Genomic DNA, 18276 nt, shown 5'->3' with positions numbered 1-18276 from the left:
AGCACCTGTGTTGTCCCTGAGGTCACCCAAAAGAAGAATATGTACCTGGAAACTAGAGATTAAAGGGTTGATATGAACTGGCCCATCACTACTTCCCTAGCATTTTAAAGCTGCTGAGGCCTCCTCTACTCGAAGATGTGAATGTGTTGATAAACACCTGTGAAAGTACTGCTGAACAAGGCATAAGAGATAGCATATTAGTGAAAAGAGCATCTCCAACACCTGCATCAGTATACTCCAGACACCAACCAGCAGACATCCACAAACCTCATCTTACATTGCCAGACATGACTGTACACTTTGGGGTTTCATGCTGAAGTACAACTTTATTTCCTTAACTTGCCATTCAGTAACAAGCGCTTGATCTGTCTGATGGTGGATAAAGTATTGTTAAAGATAAAGGACACTCCAATAACAAAATAGAAGGAAGGTTTCTGTCGGCACTGGGCCTTTATCCCCTGACTCGAACAAATACAGGAGTCCTTTGTCACCAAACCATAATCTAGCAGACCCAGAACCAGTGGTATGTGGTTTACAATATGATCAGGGTAGATTTTGAGGGAATATTTATTCCTGAAGTAGAAGTTTGCAGAGTAAGAGCAGGTCTACTAGTGAAGGGACTTTCTATACCACGAAGCTGCCCCAACCAGAAAATCTCTGTAAGTGGATGGCAGAGTCATTGTCTTCATTTCAGGTAGGGAGCTATGGAAACTCTCTGTAACAGGTTTTTTGATCAATTTCAACATTACCACTTCAAGCGAACACAGTTCAAGAAAGGGCTTCTACACATTAAAGAAGTAAAAGCATTGTTCTTAAAGGGGGTCTTAAAGGAGGTTGACGTGACAGGAAAGGGACACCATTTATTCACTATTCAGTCTGCAAAAAGGATAGACCTGAGAATACTCAACTACTTACAGATGAACTCTCTTAGGAGGTCATTATAGTAGGAGGGAAGAGGACTGAATCACTACACTTGACCTCAAGAATATTTATTGTCATGCTTACAGCCCACCAACAGTACTGGATGTTTGGTGAGGGGTAAGCATTATTCATTTTCTGTTTTCATTTGGCACCAAGTCTGCCTAAAAATCTTTCCAACATCAGATCAAGCAAACCAGCTTCAGCACAAGCAGTGCTTGTGCATTAATATGCTAAAATCGTTAATGCCCAAAGAAGATGATTACATATTTTTGGGGCATGCAGGAGAATATTCTTCCCACCAAAGTGAACATAGGTATCCTTAAAATTGTTTTCTTAGATGTTAGTATTTGATTGACAAAACTAATACGCCTTCTGGGCATTGTCATCATGCATTACCATTGTCCTCCGTTTCAGACTTCACATAAGATTTTTAGCACAATAGTTGACCATATTGTGGTCACAGGGGTATGAATCGTGGGAGGATCTAGTGTTTGTAATGGTTAGGCTAAAGAACAAGCTTTAGCAGTAGAATGAGCACTAGTTGACAAAAGACAGACTTCTTGTACCCTCATATTCAGGTGAATATTATGATTGACTCTCAGGCATCGTAGGGTGCTTACTTAGGCGGGCTTGCAGTACAGGATCAGCAGACCTTGTTTAGGTACACTTACACATTACCTTTTTTTTTTGCTGAAAGTCATAGACTATTAGAGTTGCATTAATATCTAATAGGCACTTTGTTCTTGATTTTCAGCAGACACAATATGTTTTTCTTGTTGGAATTAGAGCTGGGAAGTACACTGTACAGAAAGTATGGCATTAATTTACAAGGCGCAAACATTTGTTGCCACAAAATGTGCCTAGCATGGTAAACAATCTGGCTGACAGATGAAGCGAAGATGAAGAATTAAACAAATGTGTATCCATCTATAATTAAGAAGCACTTCAGCAGTGCTTGGTCACCAGACATAGATCTGTTTTATGAAAGGGGCAAACACAGAATGCAAAAACTATGGCTCCAGATACCTTGCAGCCGTAACAACCCGGGTGACTTTGCAGTGGATTAATTGCTAGGGCACATTTGCTTATGCTTTTCCACTTTTGCCACCTCAGCACTCAGTGGTGCTCCTGTACCGAATGTAAATGCCATTCTATTCACAGGGGGATTTGAGGTAAACATACTATATGCACTTGAGTAGCTATATTGTAATATAGGTTAGGCCTGGACGTCAGAAAAGAAATTTAAAAAGTTTTTGTATTTTGCTAGAAAGTTATTTTAGCAGCTTTAGTTAAGACATTGGTAGAAATTTTATTCTGATGGCTTATAAGTAATCGGTTATTAGGTTGGTTTTTTTTGCTGCAAAGGTGACTTTCAAAAGGTTGACTTTTTCCTGTCTTTCGAAAAAAGCAGCCTTACAATAGCCTTAATAAGCTTTGCAGGTGCTCAGACACCTAGGACTCGCATGTAATTGGTGTCATAAACACCTCCTCCAAAAAGGCAGATGATTTCCTTCAGCTCTCCAAAACATTCCTTTGACGGATAAATGGTTCACAAATAAGATGAACCATTTCACCATAGAATTGGAGCAGATGTGCTCTGGAGGGGTTTGATTTTTAGGAGAATGGAATTCCAATCACCTGATGCCCAGACAATAATATTTGGGGTCAGGGCAACAAGTTTTTTGTTTATTTTATACCCTGAATGAGTATACTTAAGCCCCTACAACGCAAAATAAACTCTGTAGCTGTCAGTTTACGGTACCGTCATATGGATCTTTAAAATAAAATAGGCTGCCACTAAGGTTAGGCTTGTATCCATAGGTTTAAGTTGCTCAAGCTTGTATATGTGTTTCATTAATACTAAGACTTCACTTTTAGGTTTGACCACTCAGTGGAAATGCTTTGAACTCCGCTTATAGTACTGACTGAGGTTCCAGCATAGAAACGTGCATGTTTGCAAAATCTAACAATTTGAGGCTATATATAATGCTCCCAGAATGGTTTCCAATAATTAGTTCAATGGAAAGGAGATTGCAAATACCTATAAACATGTTAGCTTCTTGGCGTGGAGAGGCTTGCAGGACATTCCCACACTAGAATTATGCTTTTCATCTTCATCCAGCTGTCACAGTATGTATGTACATTTGTGTAAAGTTGTCTAAATTGGAGCCACTCTATAGTTCAAACCCCACAAATTATATAATCTCTACCAGAATAAGAGTCTATTATCAGAGTTTTGATACAGAGTTAACAGTCAACTCACTACATGGTACCAACAGACAAAAGTGAATTTTTTCGTGTGCAAGTAGGTTTCTGTGGTAGGCTGGCTTTGGGACAATGTTCAGACAGCGGAGGAGATGAATATTTCAGTTAGGCTTCGATATGCCATTAAGAATTTCTGTAGCATTCAAAACGTTGGGATACTTTGTTGTCTAGTGTCGAGCTGAAGCAGGAAATATCAGTGTATGGTAGGAGAGTGATGTACAGGAATTCTAACTTGATTAGTTCAAATTTGCCAATCCGATTTGGGGTGAACTAAAAAAAAAAAGTATGCAACTGTTCATTACAGAGCTGACTTGAACACGTGGGATTGAAAAATGTCTGCTCTGTGCTTGAAGAATTCCTACTGGCCTGACAGAGTACTGGGGAAACCTGCACCCTGTTGGACTTGGGACTGTGACCTAACTGAAAGTGGCGAAAATCCTTTTTAGATCTCACCTAAGACAGTGCACATGTGCTGTCTCCTGCAAGAGATCTTTTTTCCTACAAGGGGCTCCAAGCCCGTCAATTGCTTACCATTTGTTGTCTTCATTGTCACTCATATGTGCTGCCTCCTAATTGACAAGTGCTTGCCACTTTCCCTTCTGCTTCTTTCAGGTGAAGCATGGACCAAGTTCTGATTGCTCCAGTTTGATTAGTGTCGTTCCACTCCTCGAAGTTCCTCGAAGTTTAATTGAGTCACTATTTTCTTTTTTCTTCTTGTTGTGTTGTTTCTTTGCCCATGCTGCTTCTTACCCTCCCACTGTCCGTGCTGCTTCTTGCCCCTGTCTGACCTGCTTCTTCTCCCCCTGCCTCCTTGTCCGTGCCACTTCTTCCCCTCCCGCCTCCCCATGTACGAGCTGCTTCCTCCCCTCTCGCCTCCCCCTGTCTGTGTCGCTTCCTCACCTACCCCTTGTCCGACTGCTTCTTACCTCCCCACCTGCTCCTTGCTCTGGCTACTTTTTCCACTATGTGCGGACTGCTTCTAATCCCTCCCATGATCCTTGCTGCGTCTAATCCCTCCCAACCCTTCCCATGTCTGAGTTGGCTTTGTCATAGCCTTTTTTTTGTTTTTAAAACCTATGCTGCTGTACAACTTGTCTAGAAGCCAATAGCTCCTGCATATGTGAAACATGTTGGCTTTGCCAATGATTGTTCTCATTTGAACAAGATTCTTTGTATCCAACTAGCATTCCTTGGGGTCAGGAAAGGCATAAGGTTTGGTGTGTTCTTCACATTTGTTAGATGCTTTCTATGTCCTTTCTTCTAAATTGTTCACAACTTCTAATATCTTATTGGAGCAATACCATTGAAGCCTTAATACTTGGTTGATGTTGGGGCCCGAAAACTGTTCTGCATGTGGTGTCTCCTCTGAGAATGAGCACACGATCACCATTCCATTACTGTTCTATCTATCTGTGGACCGGCCATGGCCTGGTCTGAAATCTGTCACCCAATCACGATGACATTCTGATTTGGGGAGCTCTGGTGTACAAGAGAAGAAATGACAGTCCTGACAACCTTGGCACTGCTAGAGTATGGTTGAGATTCAATTCCCTCATCTGATATATTTCGATTTTCAACATATGATCCCACTTAGGTTCTTGGATACCTCTGGAGCCCTACATTCGATTTAGGTAAAATTTTGTGTTTTGAAATTGTAAATGTTTGTTCACTTTATTGTTGTTTTAGAGTTGCTGTTCATGTATCACACACATATCTGAGCAAGGCCTTGATGCGGGTGCTAAGCTACTGAGGCTAAACTGAGGATTACTCGCTGAAACCTGTTTACTTCCAAGTACTGCATTGTTTTCTCTTTGTGGGAACTCATCTAGAACTCATATCAGGACTGAGGCCTCGGTCTCACAGATTAGCAATACTGCTTTATGCAGGGTACACCCCAAAGTGGACACTCTTTGCAATGAATTCCAAAGCTCCTCAGGTCAACTACTAAATGCTACTGTCCAGGTTATTATAACATTTTTGCAAACTCTCAAGCAATATTTCCTGGCGTGTAAACTTCTGTATTCACATCTGGCTGCCATTGAACTTGGTATTGATACAGGAGTTACAGATTTATATTCAAAATCCAGATTACTCAGCTTTTTTCAAAAGGCTTAAAGTAGGAATTTCCCCCATGTAAAATACCAGTACCATCAAGGGTTTTGTATAAGATTCTCACCAGGCATACAGGTCTTTTCTAACCCATTCATTCATTCATGTAATGTTGCAACAGTCTAGTAAAGAAGTGCATAAAATGATAAAGTTAAGACTAATCTCTTCAAAGTGCAGTGGGGAGGAGACCAAATGCAGTGGCGTGTTGAAATGTAAATCAAATATTGTAGTGGTGTTACATGAAGGAGCCCCTCTGCCAGTGAAACAGCTAAATATATTAAAGCCAGTTCACAGATGGCGACTAAAAGTAAGACATGGGTCCACAAATTACAAAGTGTCCTAACAAATGACCCAGAACCATATACATCATCAGACCTAAAGTTCCTGATCAACAGCAGTCTGGGTCCCTTGCTTCATCCGCTTTGAGAGATGGAAACAGAACACAGCCAGCCAATAAAAGGTGAAGGAAGGAGTCTTACTGACAAAATTGTAAGGCAGAGCGCTGACCGATTTAAAAACATTTTATTGGCCAGGCTGTAAGGCATAGAACTGCCATAACCAGATTTTCAGATCCCTTTTCTTTCGTCGCATGACATGTCTCGCAATACCACCACTAGGCTGCCTGCAATTCTAGCTGCCTCAGCTAGTCCTGCCACTGCCTACCCAGACTTGGTTACATATGGCTGACTGACATCCATGGGATTTAACAAAGGCACAGGATTCAGACTTATACCCTGAAACTACACAGCACTTGTGTACTCCTTGTTCTCGACACCTCATTGCAGCACTTCAGACTGAAGTAGACATGGAACAGGAAGCAAATAGATTCAGCACTTTACAGACTGAATCAAGCCTGCAACAGTAGACAGATGAAAGGGTATACACTGCGTTTCGTACCACCTCCAGGTAAAACCTTTCCACACTTCTAATCAGCTGTTAGTTGCCTTTGCATAACTGTGTGAAGGGAATGGCATTTCAAAGCCTGAATTGGCTTAATGAATGGCTCTTGTATTGAAACCTGTTCTGGGCAGGCTAATTGCCTTATTGTGCCTACAGCTAAGCTGAATTTGACGCACACATAAGGAGCTTTAATCACTCAGGAAATCCAAGACTTAATCACATCTGCAGGGCAGCAGTCTGGTCAGTTTCTTTTCACAATACGGTTTATTTAAATTGACACCAGAATGGAGGGTAAAGTTGGCCTGACAGTGTTATGTTGAAGACTGTGTCAATACTTTTGGATGAAGAGTACTGCATGTGACTCTACCATAGTTACAGATTGTAAATGAAAAAAGTTACCTTTAACAATCGGCTTGCAGTTTGTATTCTACTTAGGACCCTCATCCCCCACTTGGTACTTAAGAAACTGTGATAGCTGTCTAGGCACAGGTAGATCTTAGATTTCCAATCGGAAATATTGACAGAAAGAAATGCAGTATAGATATCCATGAATTTCTTAAAAGAAAAAATGTTATGGAAAAATGAAGATAACGTGTTTTGTTTTGTTTTTTAGGGAGACTTTGGGACGCAGAAGGAAGCTGCCTGGGCAATAAGCAATTTGACTATAAGTGGCAAAAAAGACCAGGTTAGTGGTTTACACTGTTAGCGTTTACAAAGCGTGGCCCCTGATTTGTGGGTTTGTGAATGCCATTTTCTTAACATTGAAATCCATGTTTATTGCCTTTCACATTTTTGCTATGAAAGTATTTTTCTACTTTTAGGCACCACCAGCTCAGACTGTAGCTTGTTAAAAAGGTCTGTTGCGATTTAAAAATGTACAGCTTGGTGTAGAGTGAATCCCCTTGCGCCGTGCCTTTTTATTCCCTGCCCCCACTCTGCCACAAGCTTTGGCTTTTTTATAGTGATGAAAATTGATCTCTAGACCGTTGTTTTTTGGGCCACCTTTTTGTTACTAATTTGAAGTCGGTAACATGAGGTGGAAGGGGAGCTATCTTTTCAATTCTTAAGATCCAGTATTTTAAGTATTTCTGTTGCCGCTGATTGTCAAGTCCAAGATTTTAATGTTAAGCCTTTAGCAGTGTAGATTTATATCCTCCTGATAGTGTTATTGCCACTGTCAGCATTTGCCCCTCAGGCCAATTGCTAGAACATTCTCTTGATCCCAAAGGACTTAATCACTCTGCAAACAGTATTGAGGTGTCCTGTACATTCATTATTGGCTGTACCAAAAGGAGAATGTCTCCATATTTGTTTGTTATATTGGCTGTGCTCCAACTAGGCTACTTTTCTGGTTGGTACTACAAGGAGGGTAAATGTGCTCTTGGGCAGTCACTTAGTATAGGTAACACTTGTGAGCAAAGATTCTATTTATTTTTGCCTTCAGATTTGTGCCCCTTAACCCATCAAAAATGTACCACTCAATAAGTTCCTCCTCTTTCCCTAACATACATTTAGGCACCAGAAACAACAGTTTAAAGGACTAATCATGATATATGAATAACTGAATTTTCTTCGACTTCTCTACATGTTATTGCCCAATCCGTTTCCCAGTTTCTGCAGACATAGTTTATGCTGTGTCATTGGGAATATAGTTGCATTATTGAAAAATATAAAGCTGTGATGTAATTAAATCAATTAACTCTTTTAGGCAACATGTTTTTTAAAAGCAATCTTGCAGTTGAGGCTGGTCTAAATGTTGCGCCTTGATACCCCAAATGAGCGGATCCTTGTAACTGGTAATTTATGTGCTCACTTTACAGTTGTTACAGCTGCTTTAGCAAAAGGTATTGGTCCTTCCCGTTAAACACCTTCCAGACTTGGCAACCATACTCCGCGAATCCTGAGGCAAGAAATTGTGCTAGATTACAGTATTTTCATTATGCAAATGAATCCAGCTTTGTTAGCCAGTTTATAGCTTTCCATCCCATTGTATTTCATTACATTCTTCAGCCAGTTAGGTGTTGTATAAGCTCTTACCCTAGAGTGCATGTTTAGATTCTCTGTGCAGTGTCAATGGAATTACTCAGAGAAGACTGTTCTCCTCTCAGGCTAAAAATGAAATTTATAAAGTGTTCTGAGGAGTTTTCAGGGCCTTTTTTTTTTTTATCCCATTTAGGAAGATTTGGGAGCTTAGCTCTTGTGCGCTGTGTCACGGGACCAACTTGATTTATTGCATAATTAAGGACATACATAAGCATTAAAACAAGATAGTCATGTTTAAATGTGTTTTATTGTTCCTGGAAAAGCATGGTAAAAGTAGGCGATCCTCTGCTAGACTGGTGTCAAAATTCGACGCTCTCAGAGCTTATGCAACTTATAACATTGAATCCCCCCCCCCTCTCGCTCACCCCTCTCACTCCCCGCTCGGGTCCCTGCATTGTTAGTAGTACATCCTAGGATAGCAGCCTTTAGATAACCAGGTCAATCTAGTTCAACTGTGGGGATGAATCTGTCAAGCATAACAGCCTGAGATATCTAGGGCATGTGAGTTATGTGAATTCTTGCGAAATAAGTGTTATGAATGGACGCCAGGTCCTTCAGGTTTGTGTCAATGCAAGCCTCTCCATCCCCAGCAAATCCCAAATACGATGTAGCCTGGACAGCCTAGATGGGAATTTGTCTGTACCCCATGAAGCCAGTATTAATTGGTGCACCGCCCTCGGGGCCCATGTAATGTCTCTGCCTCTCTTGGATTGGAGTGGGTAGGCTATAAGGTTGGGGAGACCTAGTACAATAAAGGAGGTGTGGGTTCAAAATGTGTGTCGATCTCCGATAGGACCGCTTACCAAAAATGTGCTGTGAACAAGAGTCCCAGGTGAGTCCTTGCGTCTCCAACATTTGTCCCCCCATTCTGAGTTGATTTTATGTAGACGGCCTCCTATGGGTATCAGGGTCCAATACCCATAGGAGGCGATCTTCACCAGTGTCTCTGTGCTAGAAGTGTTGGATGCTGTGTACCTTGCCCTATAGTGTATGTCCCTCCACTCCTTTTGTATTAAGTGGCGGCCCAATTACCATTCGCACTGCAGCTGTGTAGAGGATTTTGGCCCTGGTTCTAGGCCCATCAAGAGTTTATATAGATTGAAGACTAATTGTTTGCCGTACTCCCTACTAAGGAGCCACCGCTCAGTTAGTTGGATGTCATTGTGCAGCTTCCCTCAATTCAGGGCTCATTACCCAATGCCTGATTAGCATATAGTGGAATCTCTAGTTTTCAGGGAGTGTAGGGTCCGCTTTAAGTGTTGAATAGGATGGGACCCTCTTCGTCGAAAAGATATCCTATAGATCTGTACCCTGGCTTCTGCCAGGCGTTGAATGCAGAGCGGTTCAGTTCAGGTGTGAATTCTGGGTTCTCCATTATTTGGGTCAGTTCGAGGGGAACGATGTGAGGCTTCTCTTTGTCCCCACCACATGGGTGCAGTGATCGCCAAGAGGTACAGGTTAGGAGGGCAGCCTACTTTTTTCAAGAACGAGATCTACCACCGGGAAGTTCCCACCAGCACCCGTTCCATAAACAACTAATATTTTTCAGATTCTGAGCGCGATCACTCCACTATATATCTAAGCTGTATAGCCTGGCAGTTATGCAATATGGATGGGACGCCCAGGCCTGCCTGCCTCAAAGTCCACTATCTCAATACACACCTCATCCGAGGGAAGCGGCCGATTCGCCCAAATGAAGGTCTGGAAGACCCTTTGTATAGATTGGAGTGCTCCCGGTGGGGGCCAGAGTTGAAAAGTCAGAAATAGGTATAGTACTCTGGGCACAGCTTTCATTTTTAGTGCCGCAACGTGCCCCAACCAGGACAGCTTGTATGGTTACCTGCGGGACAAGTCCGATTTCACTCTGCCCACTAATTCTTGGTAATTGATAGTCACGGTCTCTTGAATAGTCGGGGCGAGTTGGATACCCAGATACCGAATATTCTCGTTCCAGCTAATTGAGAGTGTCCGCTTGAGATGTTCCTGAGTGTCTTGGGAAACTGTCAGGCTTAGAGCCTGAAATTTGGTAATATTAATTCGGAGGCCCAATTCTGCTCCGAACCTCTTGATTTTTTGTAGGAAACTCTGGAGTGTCTCCCGGGGATTGTTGCGAGAGACTAGAAAGTCATTGGCGTAGACCGTGATCAAGTGCTCTTAACCCCCAAAGCACCCAACCCCCCTCCCCCACATCTTGATCATCTCGTACTCTCTGCGCGAAAGCCTCCATGTAGAGTGCCATGTCAAATTAGGAAGCTTTCAGAATTTCTGCAGTTTACTCTAACCAAGGCTCGGGGTCTCTCGTATCCACTTAGCACCCACGAGCAGAACCTACCTCCCAGCCCAAAAATGTCTCAGAATGTCTGCTAGATAGGGCCAATGCACCCTATCGAATGATTTCTCCGCGTCTTTAGAGAAAAGCTTCATCTCTCGCTGGCAGCGGGACGCCTTGTCTATAAGGTGAAGATGTTTTCTGTTATCTGAGCATTGTCTATTAGGGATAAATCCTGACTGATCTGGGCCGCCCAGCCATGCATGGGGCAAGACATGCTGCTAGGATCCCTGTGAACAGTGTCACATCTACATTTAAGAGTGCTATTGGTCGATAAGACCCACATAATTTCTTGTCCTTGCCCGGTTTCGCAGTTACCATGATGGAGATCTCCAACATTGATGGAGGGAGTGTCGATGAGCTTGTGATTTTGTTGAATACCTTTGTGAGGAGGGGGGCTAAGGGGTTACAGTATGTTTTGTAGAAAGCAGCTGAAAAGCCGCCGGCACCAGGAGGTTTGTTAGGTTTTAACCTAGAAATTGCAGATATGACGACCTCGATTCTGATAGGCATATCAAGGTCTGCCCATTGTTCTGCCGTCAAGCTAGACACCTACGCTCTTTTCAGGTAGCCAAAGATTGGCTTGGAAGGGAGCTCCTGCGCAGCGTATTGTTCCATATAGAATGATCCGAACCTGGCTGCACCATCTCGTCTCCCTCTATTACCACACCTGTGTCTGTGGTCAGAGCCTTCACGGTGTTAGCCTGTCATTGCCTTGTAAGTATGTTAGCTTGCATTCTCCTGCTCTTATTCCCTCCCATGTAGAATGCGTGTTTAAGATGTAAAATTGCATGTTCTGTGTGGTAGAGGCCAGCCAGTTGTTTCCTGGCCGTCTCTAATTGCCTCCAGACCCTCGGGCCTAAGTGCGATGGTGGATACACTCGAGTTCCCGGACCTGTTCCTGGAGTTGTGCCAGTTTGTGGCGTCTAGCTTTATTGTCCGCCACTGATGTATCGATCAATACGCCTCTGATTACCTTCTTCAGGGTGTTCCATATCATCGCTGGTGAGGTTTCAGAGATTACGTTCGCTTCTAGGTATTCCCTAAAGGTCTTTTCCACCTCTTGGACAGTTTCTGGAAAGCGTAGTAGTGTTTCTCTTCGTTTCTGTGTTCGGGGTTCTCTGCTTTGGGGTGGAAGAGCGAGGTCTAGCTGAACTGTGGAGTGGTCGGGCAGGGCCCGGGGTTCAATCTCCACCGAGCACAATGGCTCCTGTACCTCCCTGGAGCCCAGAAAGTAATTGAGTCTTGTGTAGGATCTGTAGTCCAAGTGTTGGCCTAACCACGGAGCTCTCAAATCCAGTTCCTGTATCCAGCGGGTACCTCCTGCTCTAATTTCCCCTGCTGCCCCGTCATTGGGTCGAGTGGTCCAAGTAATTATGAAACACCAAATTTTTGTCGCCCCCTTGGATCACACACCTATCCTGCTTCGCCATAATTTCTTCCTGTAAAACCGGCTCCTGCCTCTCATTAGGGGTGTAAATAGATCCCAAAAGAATGGAGTGTGGGCCAAAGTGTATTCGGTATCCGAATAGACGACCCATAATCTCCACCACTTTTATCCCCACCTTCCCCTGGAAGGAGCTCAAAAACAGCATTGCGACTCCTGTCGACCTGTGCGTCATAGAGGAGAAAAACTGCTGGGAAAAAGGTTCGGGACTTGAGCCTGCTCCAGTCCCTGCGCAGAAGATGTGTTTCTTGTAAAAGGCATACGTCCTCCGCGAATGTTCAAGGTAGGTCAGTACCGCCTTCCTCTTGACCAGGTTATTCAAACCCTTGATATTGAAGGTCAGTACCCTCAGGCTCTTTGTGGACAATGTCATGTCAGGATTCCAGGACGCCCTGTGATTGCGCCTATAAGCTGCGTTCCGTCTACTCTCTCAGGACCCCCATTTGGCGTATCGCTATTTAGAAGTAAAACAATATTCTGGCTCTGACAGGCACCCGTGAACAAGCCCCATAACAATATAAAAAAATTTATAGTCCCCAGATTGGAGATTGGGGAAATACAGGCCATCTCATTACCAGGGGTGTAGTCACTGTGTGGGTTTCTGGCCAGATCTTAGATGGTCTGCTCGGTCTCTAGGCGCTTTGCATATCCGAATGTTTCGTCTGGATCGATTTTCTAAATACTCTGCGTGTGCCTGGAGATCCAGTTGTTGCTCTGAGAGGCGGATGATTTCTTGTAGTAGTTGCTCTATTTCTTAGTCTCGTGATTGTCCCTCTCTTTTATCATGTCTACTCTTGCTCCAATCTGTCACTTCTTCCAGGCTGCCTGCAATTTGCTTGTAAGATCCCTCTTAACTGCTCACAGGTCTTCTATCAGGCCCGAATACAAGGCCTCCAGGTTTGGGCGTCTAACTGGGGCCTCGGAGTCCTCTACCATTGGGGAGGTCGCCCTGCTACGGCCTCCCTTGTTCTCTCCCTCCTGGAAGCATTAGAGTTCATGAGCATGTCTATAGAGCCCCCTTTTTTCACCCTACAGATGCCATTAGTTCTCTCTTGACTTAGTTTCTGTGTGTGGGAAAGAGTTTTCTATGTTGGATCCCAGTCCCCCGCTCGTTTTAACCACCCCAAGCTCAGGTAGATCCTGGGTGTGGTCACTAGAAAGCCCTTTTCTGTAGTAGGGGATCTCTGTGTATAGTCCTAATCTCTGTCAATTGTCCTGCAAATGTGCGGGGACCCCTGAGCAATCAAAATAGTCTTTTAAGTCTTCTTCTTCTTCAGTCCTGCATAGACACTTAAGAGAAAATAAAAGCCAAATAATGCAGCCTGGCATTAACAAGGCTACATTGGCCAACACTTCATCCTGAAGTGAAAAGGATAGCTAAATAATATCATTACATTTTACACATTTACAGAGTTTCACCACACATATAGAAACTCCCCTTTACAAAAATCCTTTGTATGATAGAGAGGAAGGGTTGGACAGACAAGCCTCATAGGCTGCCATTATGTGTCTGGAAAAGGGATATCTTGCCTTCAAGGAACCTTCCAGAGACCCTCGGTATCCCATGATGCACAGCCACAGGCAAGTTACTTTCAGTTCTTTTTTCCGGCTCCTGCCAGCAGGACCCTGGAGCATTGAGCTCTACCTTTTTTGGGTATATCTTCAATTTTTGGATATTTTTCAGTGAGATTTGTTTCACTCAAAGTCTGGGGTCTTCCTCTTCCAGTTGCTGTCTTTTTTTACCAGTTTTATCATCTCTATCTTGTTGAAATTCCAGCTTTATTTGACAAGTGCCCTGAGTGTGGTGGAAAGAAGGCCAAGTCAGACCCCCACAGAGTGTGCATACTCTGTCTGCCTGCTACTCATTTACCTGACTCCTGTGATATTTGCTATTCTTTCTCCAGGAGGACCCTGCGTGACAGGGAGAAGATTCGTCTCCAAGTCCTGGAGCAGAGGAGACCTCAAGAAGCAGGTGGGACCTCTGGGCTTGGAGGGACTCTATCTTCATCTTCTGCCCGTGCATCGGCCTCTGGGGGGCTCCCCAGTCAAGAACAGGCCCGGAAACTGCACTGGTCCCGGTCGACGTCGAGGGCTTCGACGTCTGCGTCGAGAGGTATGACTACCATCTGTTCCCTGTCGACCCAGGGCTGTGGGTCGAAGCGACTTCGACGTCGAGGGGTAGGACGCCGAGACCTCGGATGAGGTCGATGTCAAGGACTTTACCGGCGTTGACACTATCGTCGTGCTGAGTCCTGAAGAGGCAGGTGCTCGCCCTCTGCCTTCGACGTCAAGAAGATCGACGTCAAACGTAGAGGAGAGCCTTGTCGAAGGGATCGACGTCAAGAAACGTAGAGGAGAGCCACGTCGAGGAGATCGACTTCGAGGAAGGAAAAGTCGACGTCGAAGAGGAAGTCTACTCCCCGGACGGGGTCTAGTGTGGTGAGCGTCTCTTCATCAGAGAGTTCCCTGTCGCGGCGGCGCCGGAGTTCCTCCTCGGGAGAGTCTACCTCCAGAGCATCCTCTCCCAGGCCTGCTCATAAGAAGAGGAGAGTACTTAGGTCTCCGGACTCTGATTACTCGAGGACCTACTCTCCCTCAAGGCCTAGGACACCTACTCCTCCACCTCAACAACTTCCTCCACCTCAACAACTTCCTCCTCCTCCACAACTTCCTCCTCCGCCTCCTCCTCTTCCTCTTCCTCTTCCTCTTCCTCTTCCTCTTCCTCCTCCTCTTCCAACTCCTCTTCCAACTCCTCTTCCTCTTCCTCCTCCAACTCCAACTCCTCTTCCTCTTCCAACTCCTCTTCCTCTTCCAACTCCTCTTCCTCTTCCAACTCCTCTTCCTCTTCCAACTCCTCCTCCTCTTCCAACTCCTCCTCCTCTTCCAACTCCTCTTCCAACTCCTCTTCCAACTCCTCTTCCAACTCCTCCTCCAACTCCTCCTCCTCCTCCTCTTCCACCTCAGCCTCTCCAACCGAGGCCTTTGATTCCAGCTCAGCACCTCTTCTTCGGCAACAGCCGGTGCAGGTGGGTCCGGCGAGACCCAGGAAACCGAGGTCGCAATCACAGGGGAGGCATCGCTCTCGCAGTGAGCGTAGATCTTCAACCAGGTCACGACATCGTCGTCGTAGAGAGAGGTCGCAGTCCAGGCATACCAGATACACGGACTCTTCCAGTGACCGGAGGTATTCGCCTACTTTGTCTGACTCTCCTCCGACGAGGGTGTCGCCAGTGGATGACATCGTGACGTTTCAGGACATGCTGTTGAAGGGAGCAGCAAAGTTGGGGATAGCACTGACGGTGCCCACCCCTTCCACCTGTCATCTTTGAAACTCTACAGCGTAAGCACCTGTCTTGCACTTTGGTGCCAGGGTTGGAGGAACCGGCCTTTGAACTGTTCCTGACGCCGGCCTCGATGAAGACTGCCCCATCCCAGCTTAAGAAGAAGTACAGGCCCCCGGATTCGGATCCGGCGTTTCTGAGAACGGATCCTGCCCCAGATTTGGTTATTGTTACAGCGGCAAAGAAGCAACACTCTACTGCTCCTTCGTCAACGGTCCCTCCGGACAAGGAGAGCCGTCAAATGGATTCGGCAGGGAGAAAGGTCTGCAGTACGGCAGCCACTTCTATGAAAGCTGAGAGTTCGACAGCACTTCCGGGTCGGTTTGACCGCTCCTTGTGGGAGTCCCTGCAACAATTCATTGAGCTCCTCCCGAGGGACAGAAGGGAAGATGTTCAGGAAATCTTGAATGAGGGCATGATGGTTTCCAACCAAGTCATCAGCACGGCTGCGGATACCTCTCTCCTGGCTGCTCACGGGTACTGCCATGGAGTAAACTTGAGACGCCACAACTGGTTGCGCCTTACCTCTCAAGCCGGAGGCGCAGCAGCGTATTGCCAACTTGCCCTTTAAGGGCAGTACCCTCTTCGGGACTCATGCGGATGAGGAGATGGCCCGCATGAAGGCAGAAGTTGAGACGCTGAAGGCGGTCGGTTTGGAGACACCAAAGGACCAGTGGAAGTCTTTCCGCCCCTTCCAGAGGCACTACTCCCCCCAACGATACCAGCGAGGGCAGGATCGCCAAGCTGGCCAACAGCAGCAACAACATCAGAGGGAGCCCTTCCAGAAGCGTCAGAGGGGCAGAGGCGGTCAGCAGGTCTCATCGGGGAATAAGGGCCCGGCGGGGTCGAAGCCCTGAGGGATTACTTCCCCCTCGTCTGTTACCCACTCCGGTGGGGGGAAGCATTCAAAATTACCTGGCAGAGTGGAGAAAAATTACTCAGGACAAGTGGGTGCTGAAAATTGTTTGCAATGGATAATCTTCTTTTTGTCAGCCCTCCTCCAGCTATTCCACCGGTTCGCTCTCAATACCAGCTGTGCGAGCTCCAAGCGGACGCTGATACCCTATTAGGAAAAAGGGCGATAGAAGACGTCCCTCTGTATCAAAGGGGAAAGGATCTATACTCCAGGTTCTTTCTGGTGCGCAAAAAGGACAAGAACGAGTTCAGGCCCATTCTGGATTTGCGACAAGTGGATCTGCAGGGAGAAGGTTTGCATGTTGTCTTTGCACCGGATTTATCCTCAGTTGCATCGAGGAGACTGGCTTTGCGCAATAGATCTGCAGGATGCGTTCTTCCATGTACCCATTGCACAGAAACATCGGAAGTTCCTACGCTTCCTAGTCGGCACCAACTACTATCAGTACACCTTACTTCTGTTTGGTCTGAAGTCTGCACCCAGGACTTTTCCGAAATGCATGGCAGTAGTGAAAGAACAAGGTGTTTGTCTACCCATACCTGCACGACTGGCTGATCAAAGCCTCCACTTTCCAGGAAGCACAATTGCATTTCAACAGGACGGCTGTTCTGTTGAGCCAACTGGATCTATACATCAACATGTCCAAGTCTGTTCAGACTCCTGTTCAGTGTCTGCAGTACTTGGGAGCCTCCATCGCTACTCAACGACGGTGAGGACAGTGTAGTCTCTCCTGGGGTCGATGGCTTCTTGCATCTTCCTTACACCACATGCACGCCTCCACATCAGACCGCTGCAGGAATGTCTGGAGGATCAGTGGGACCTGAAATGAGGGAGCTGGGAGGACAAGATCACACTGTCCCAGCACGCTCAGCAGTCACTGAAGTGGTGGTGTTCAGCAAAGAATCTCCTCAAGGGGTTCCATTCCACAAGGACATTCCAATACAGACCATTGTGACGGATGCTTCTCTCCAGGGCTGGGGAGCGCATTGGGACCATCTGCAGATCCAAGGAACGTGGTCCCAGGCGGAGTCCACGTACCATATCAATTTTCTGGAACTCCGAGCGGTTCACTTGGCACTGAACTGCTTTCATTCGTCCTCCCAGACCAACTCCATACTTGTACAGACGGACAATACGACCACGATGTATTACCTCAACAAGCAGGGAGGCTCGAGATTGCGCACACTGTCTCAGGAAGCGCAGGCGATCTGGCACTGGCTGCTAGTCAGAGGACTGACGATAACGACTAACCATCTACCAGGTGTGCAGAATGCTCAGGCGGACGCACTCAGCAGGCTCGTTCAGGAGAACCACGAGTGGGTTCTAAATGACGAGGTGCTAGGAAACATCTTTGAAAGATGGGCCACGGCGAAAACAGCAAGTGCCGAGACTTCGCCTCCAGGTTTTACCAACCGGGGATTCTGGGGAATGCGCTGTGGATCAGCTGGTCAAACATCTTTCTGTACGCTTTTCCACCCCTTCCCCTGATTCCGGCAGTGCTCATCAAGCTGTCTCAATCCAGAGCGCGAATGATCCTCATTGCTCTGGAGTGGCCTTGACAGTGGTGGTTCACAGACCTTCTCCACCGGTCTCTGCAACCCCATCTGCGACTTCCATGTTGGCTGGACCTTCTAACGAAATTCGGGGTGCGGATGGTGCACCCCAACCTCTCATCGTTGAGTTTGGCGTTATGGCTCCTGAGATAGTACAATATGGACACTTGAACTTGCCTGATAACTGTATGGAAATACTTAAGGAGGCTAAAAGGCCATCCACCAGGACTTCCTATGCCTACAAGTTCAAGAGGTTCTGCATTTGGTGCACATCCAAGAACGCTGACCCTACCTCCTGCAAGGAAGATGTCATCCTTCCATACCTCTTGCATTTAGCTCAATCTGGTCTTAATTTCCATTCTATTAAGGTTCACCTTGCAGAATTAACTACATATAGGAAATCCCCTTCACAAACATCCTTTTTCCAGATACCTGTAATTAAAGATTTTTTG

At 45.8% G+C, this 18276-nt stretch overlaps 1 protein-coding gene across 2 annotated transcripts in view; it reads left to right on the top strand.

Annotated features, from left to right (window-relative positions):
* Window positions 1-18276, top strand: part of KPNA3 (karyopherin subunit alpha 3) — an 802806-nt gene that overhangs the window by 625414 nt on the left and 159116 nt on the right. For both annotated transcript variants that reach the window (XM_078657369.1, XM_078657368.1), the window contains exon 14: window positions 6809-6880. In XM_078657369.1, coding sequence (XP_078513495.1) covers window positions 6809-6880 — 72 coding nt within the window. The remainder of the gene's footprint in view (window positions 1-6808; window positions 6881-18276) is intronic.

Source organism: Lissotriton helveticus, chromosome 8, assembly GCF_964261635.1.
Source record: "Lissotriton helveticus chromosome 8, aLisHel1.1, whole genome shotgun sequence".
Taxonomy (NCBI): domain Eukaryota; kingdom Metazoa; phylum Chordata; class Amphibia; order Caudata; family Salamandridae; genus Lissotriton; species Lissotriton helveticus.
This window is presented reverse-complemented; position numbering and strand designations above follow the sequence as displayed.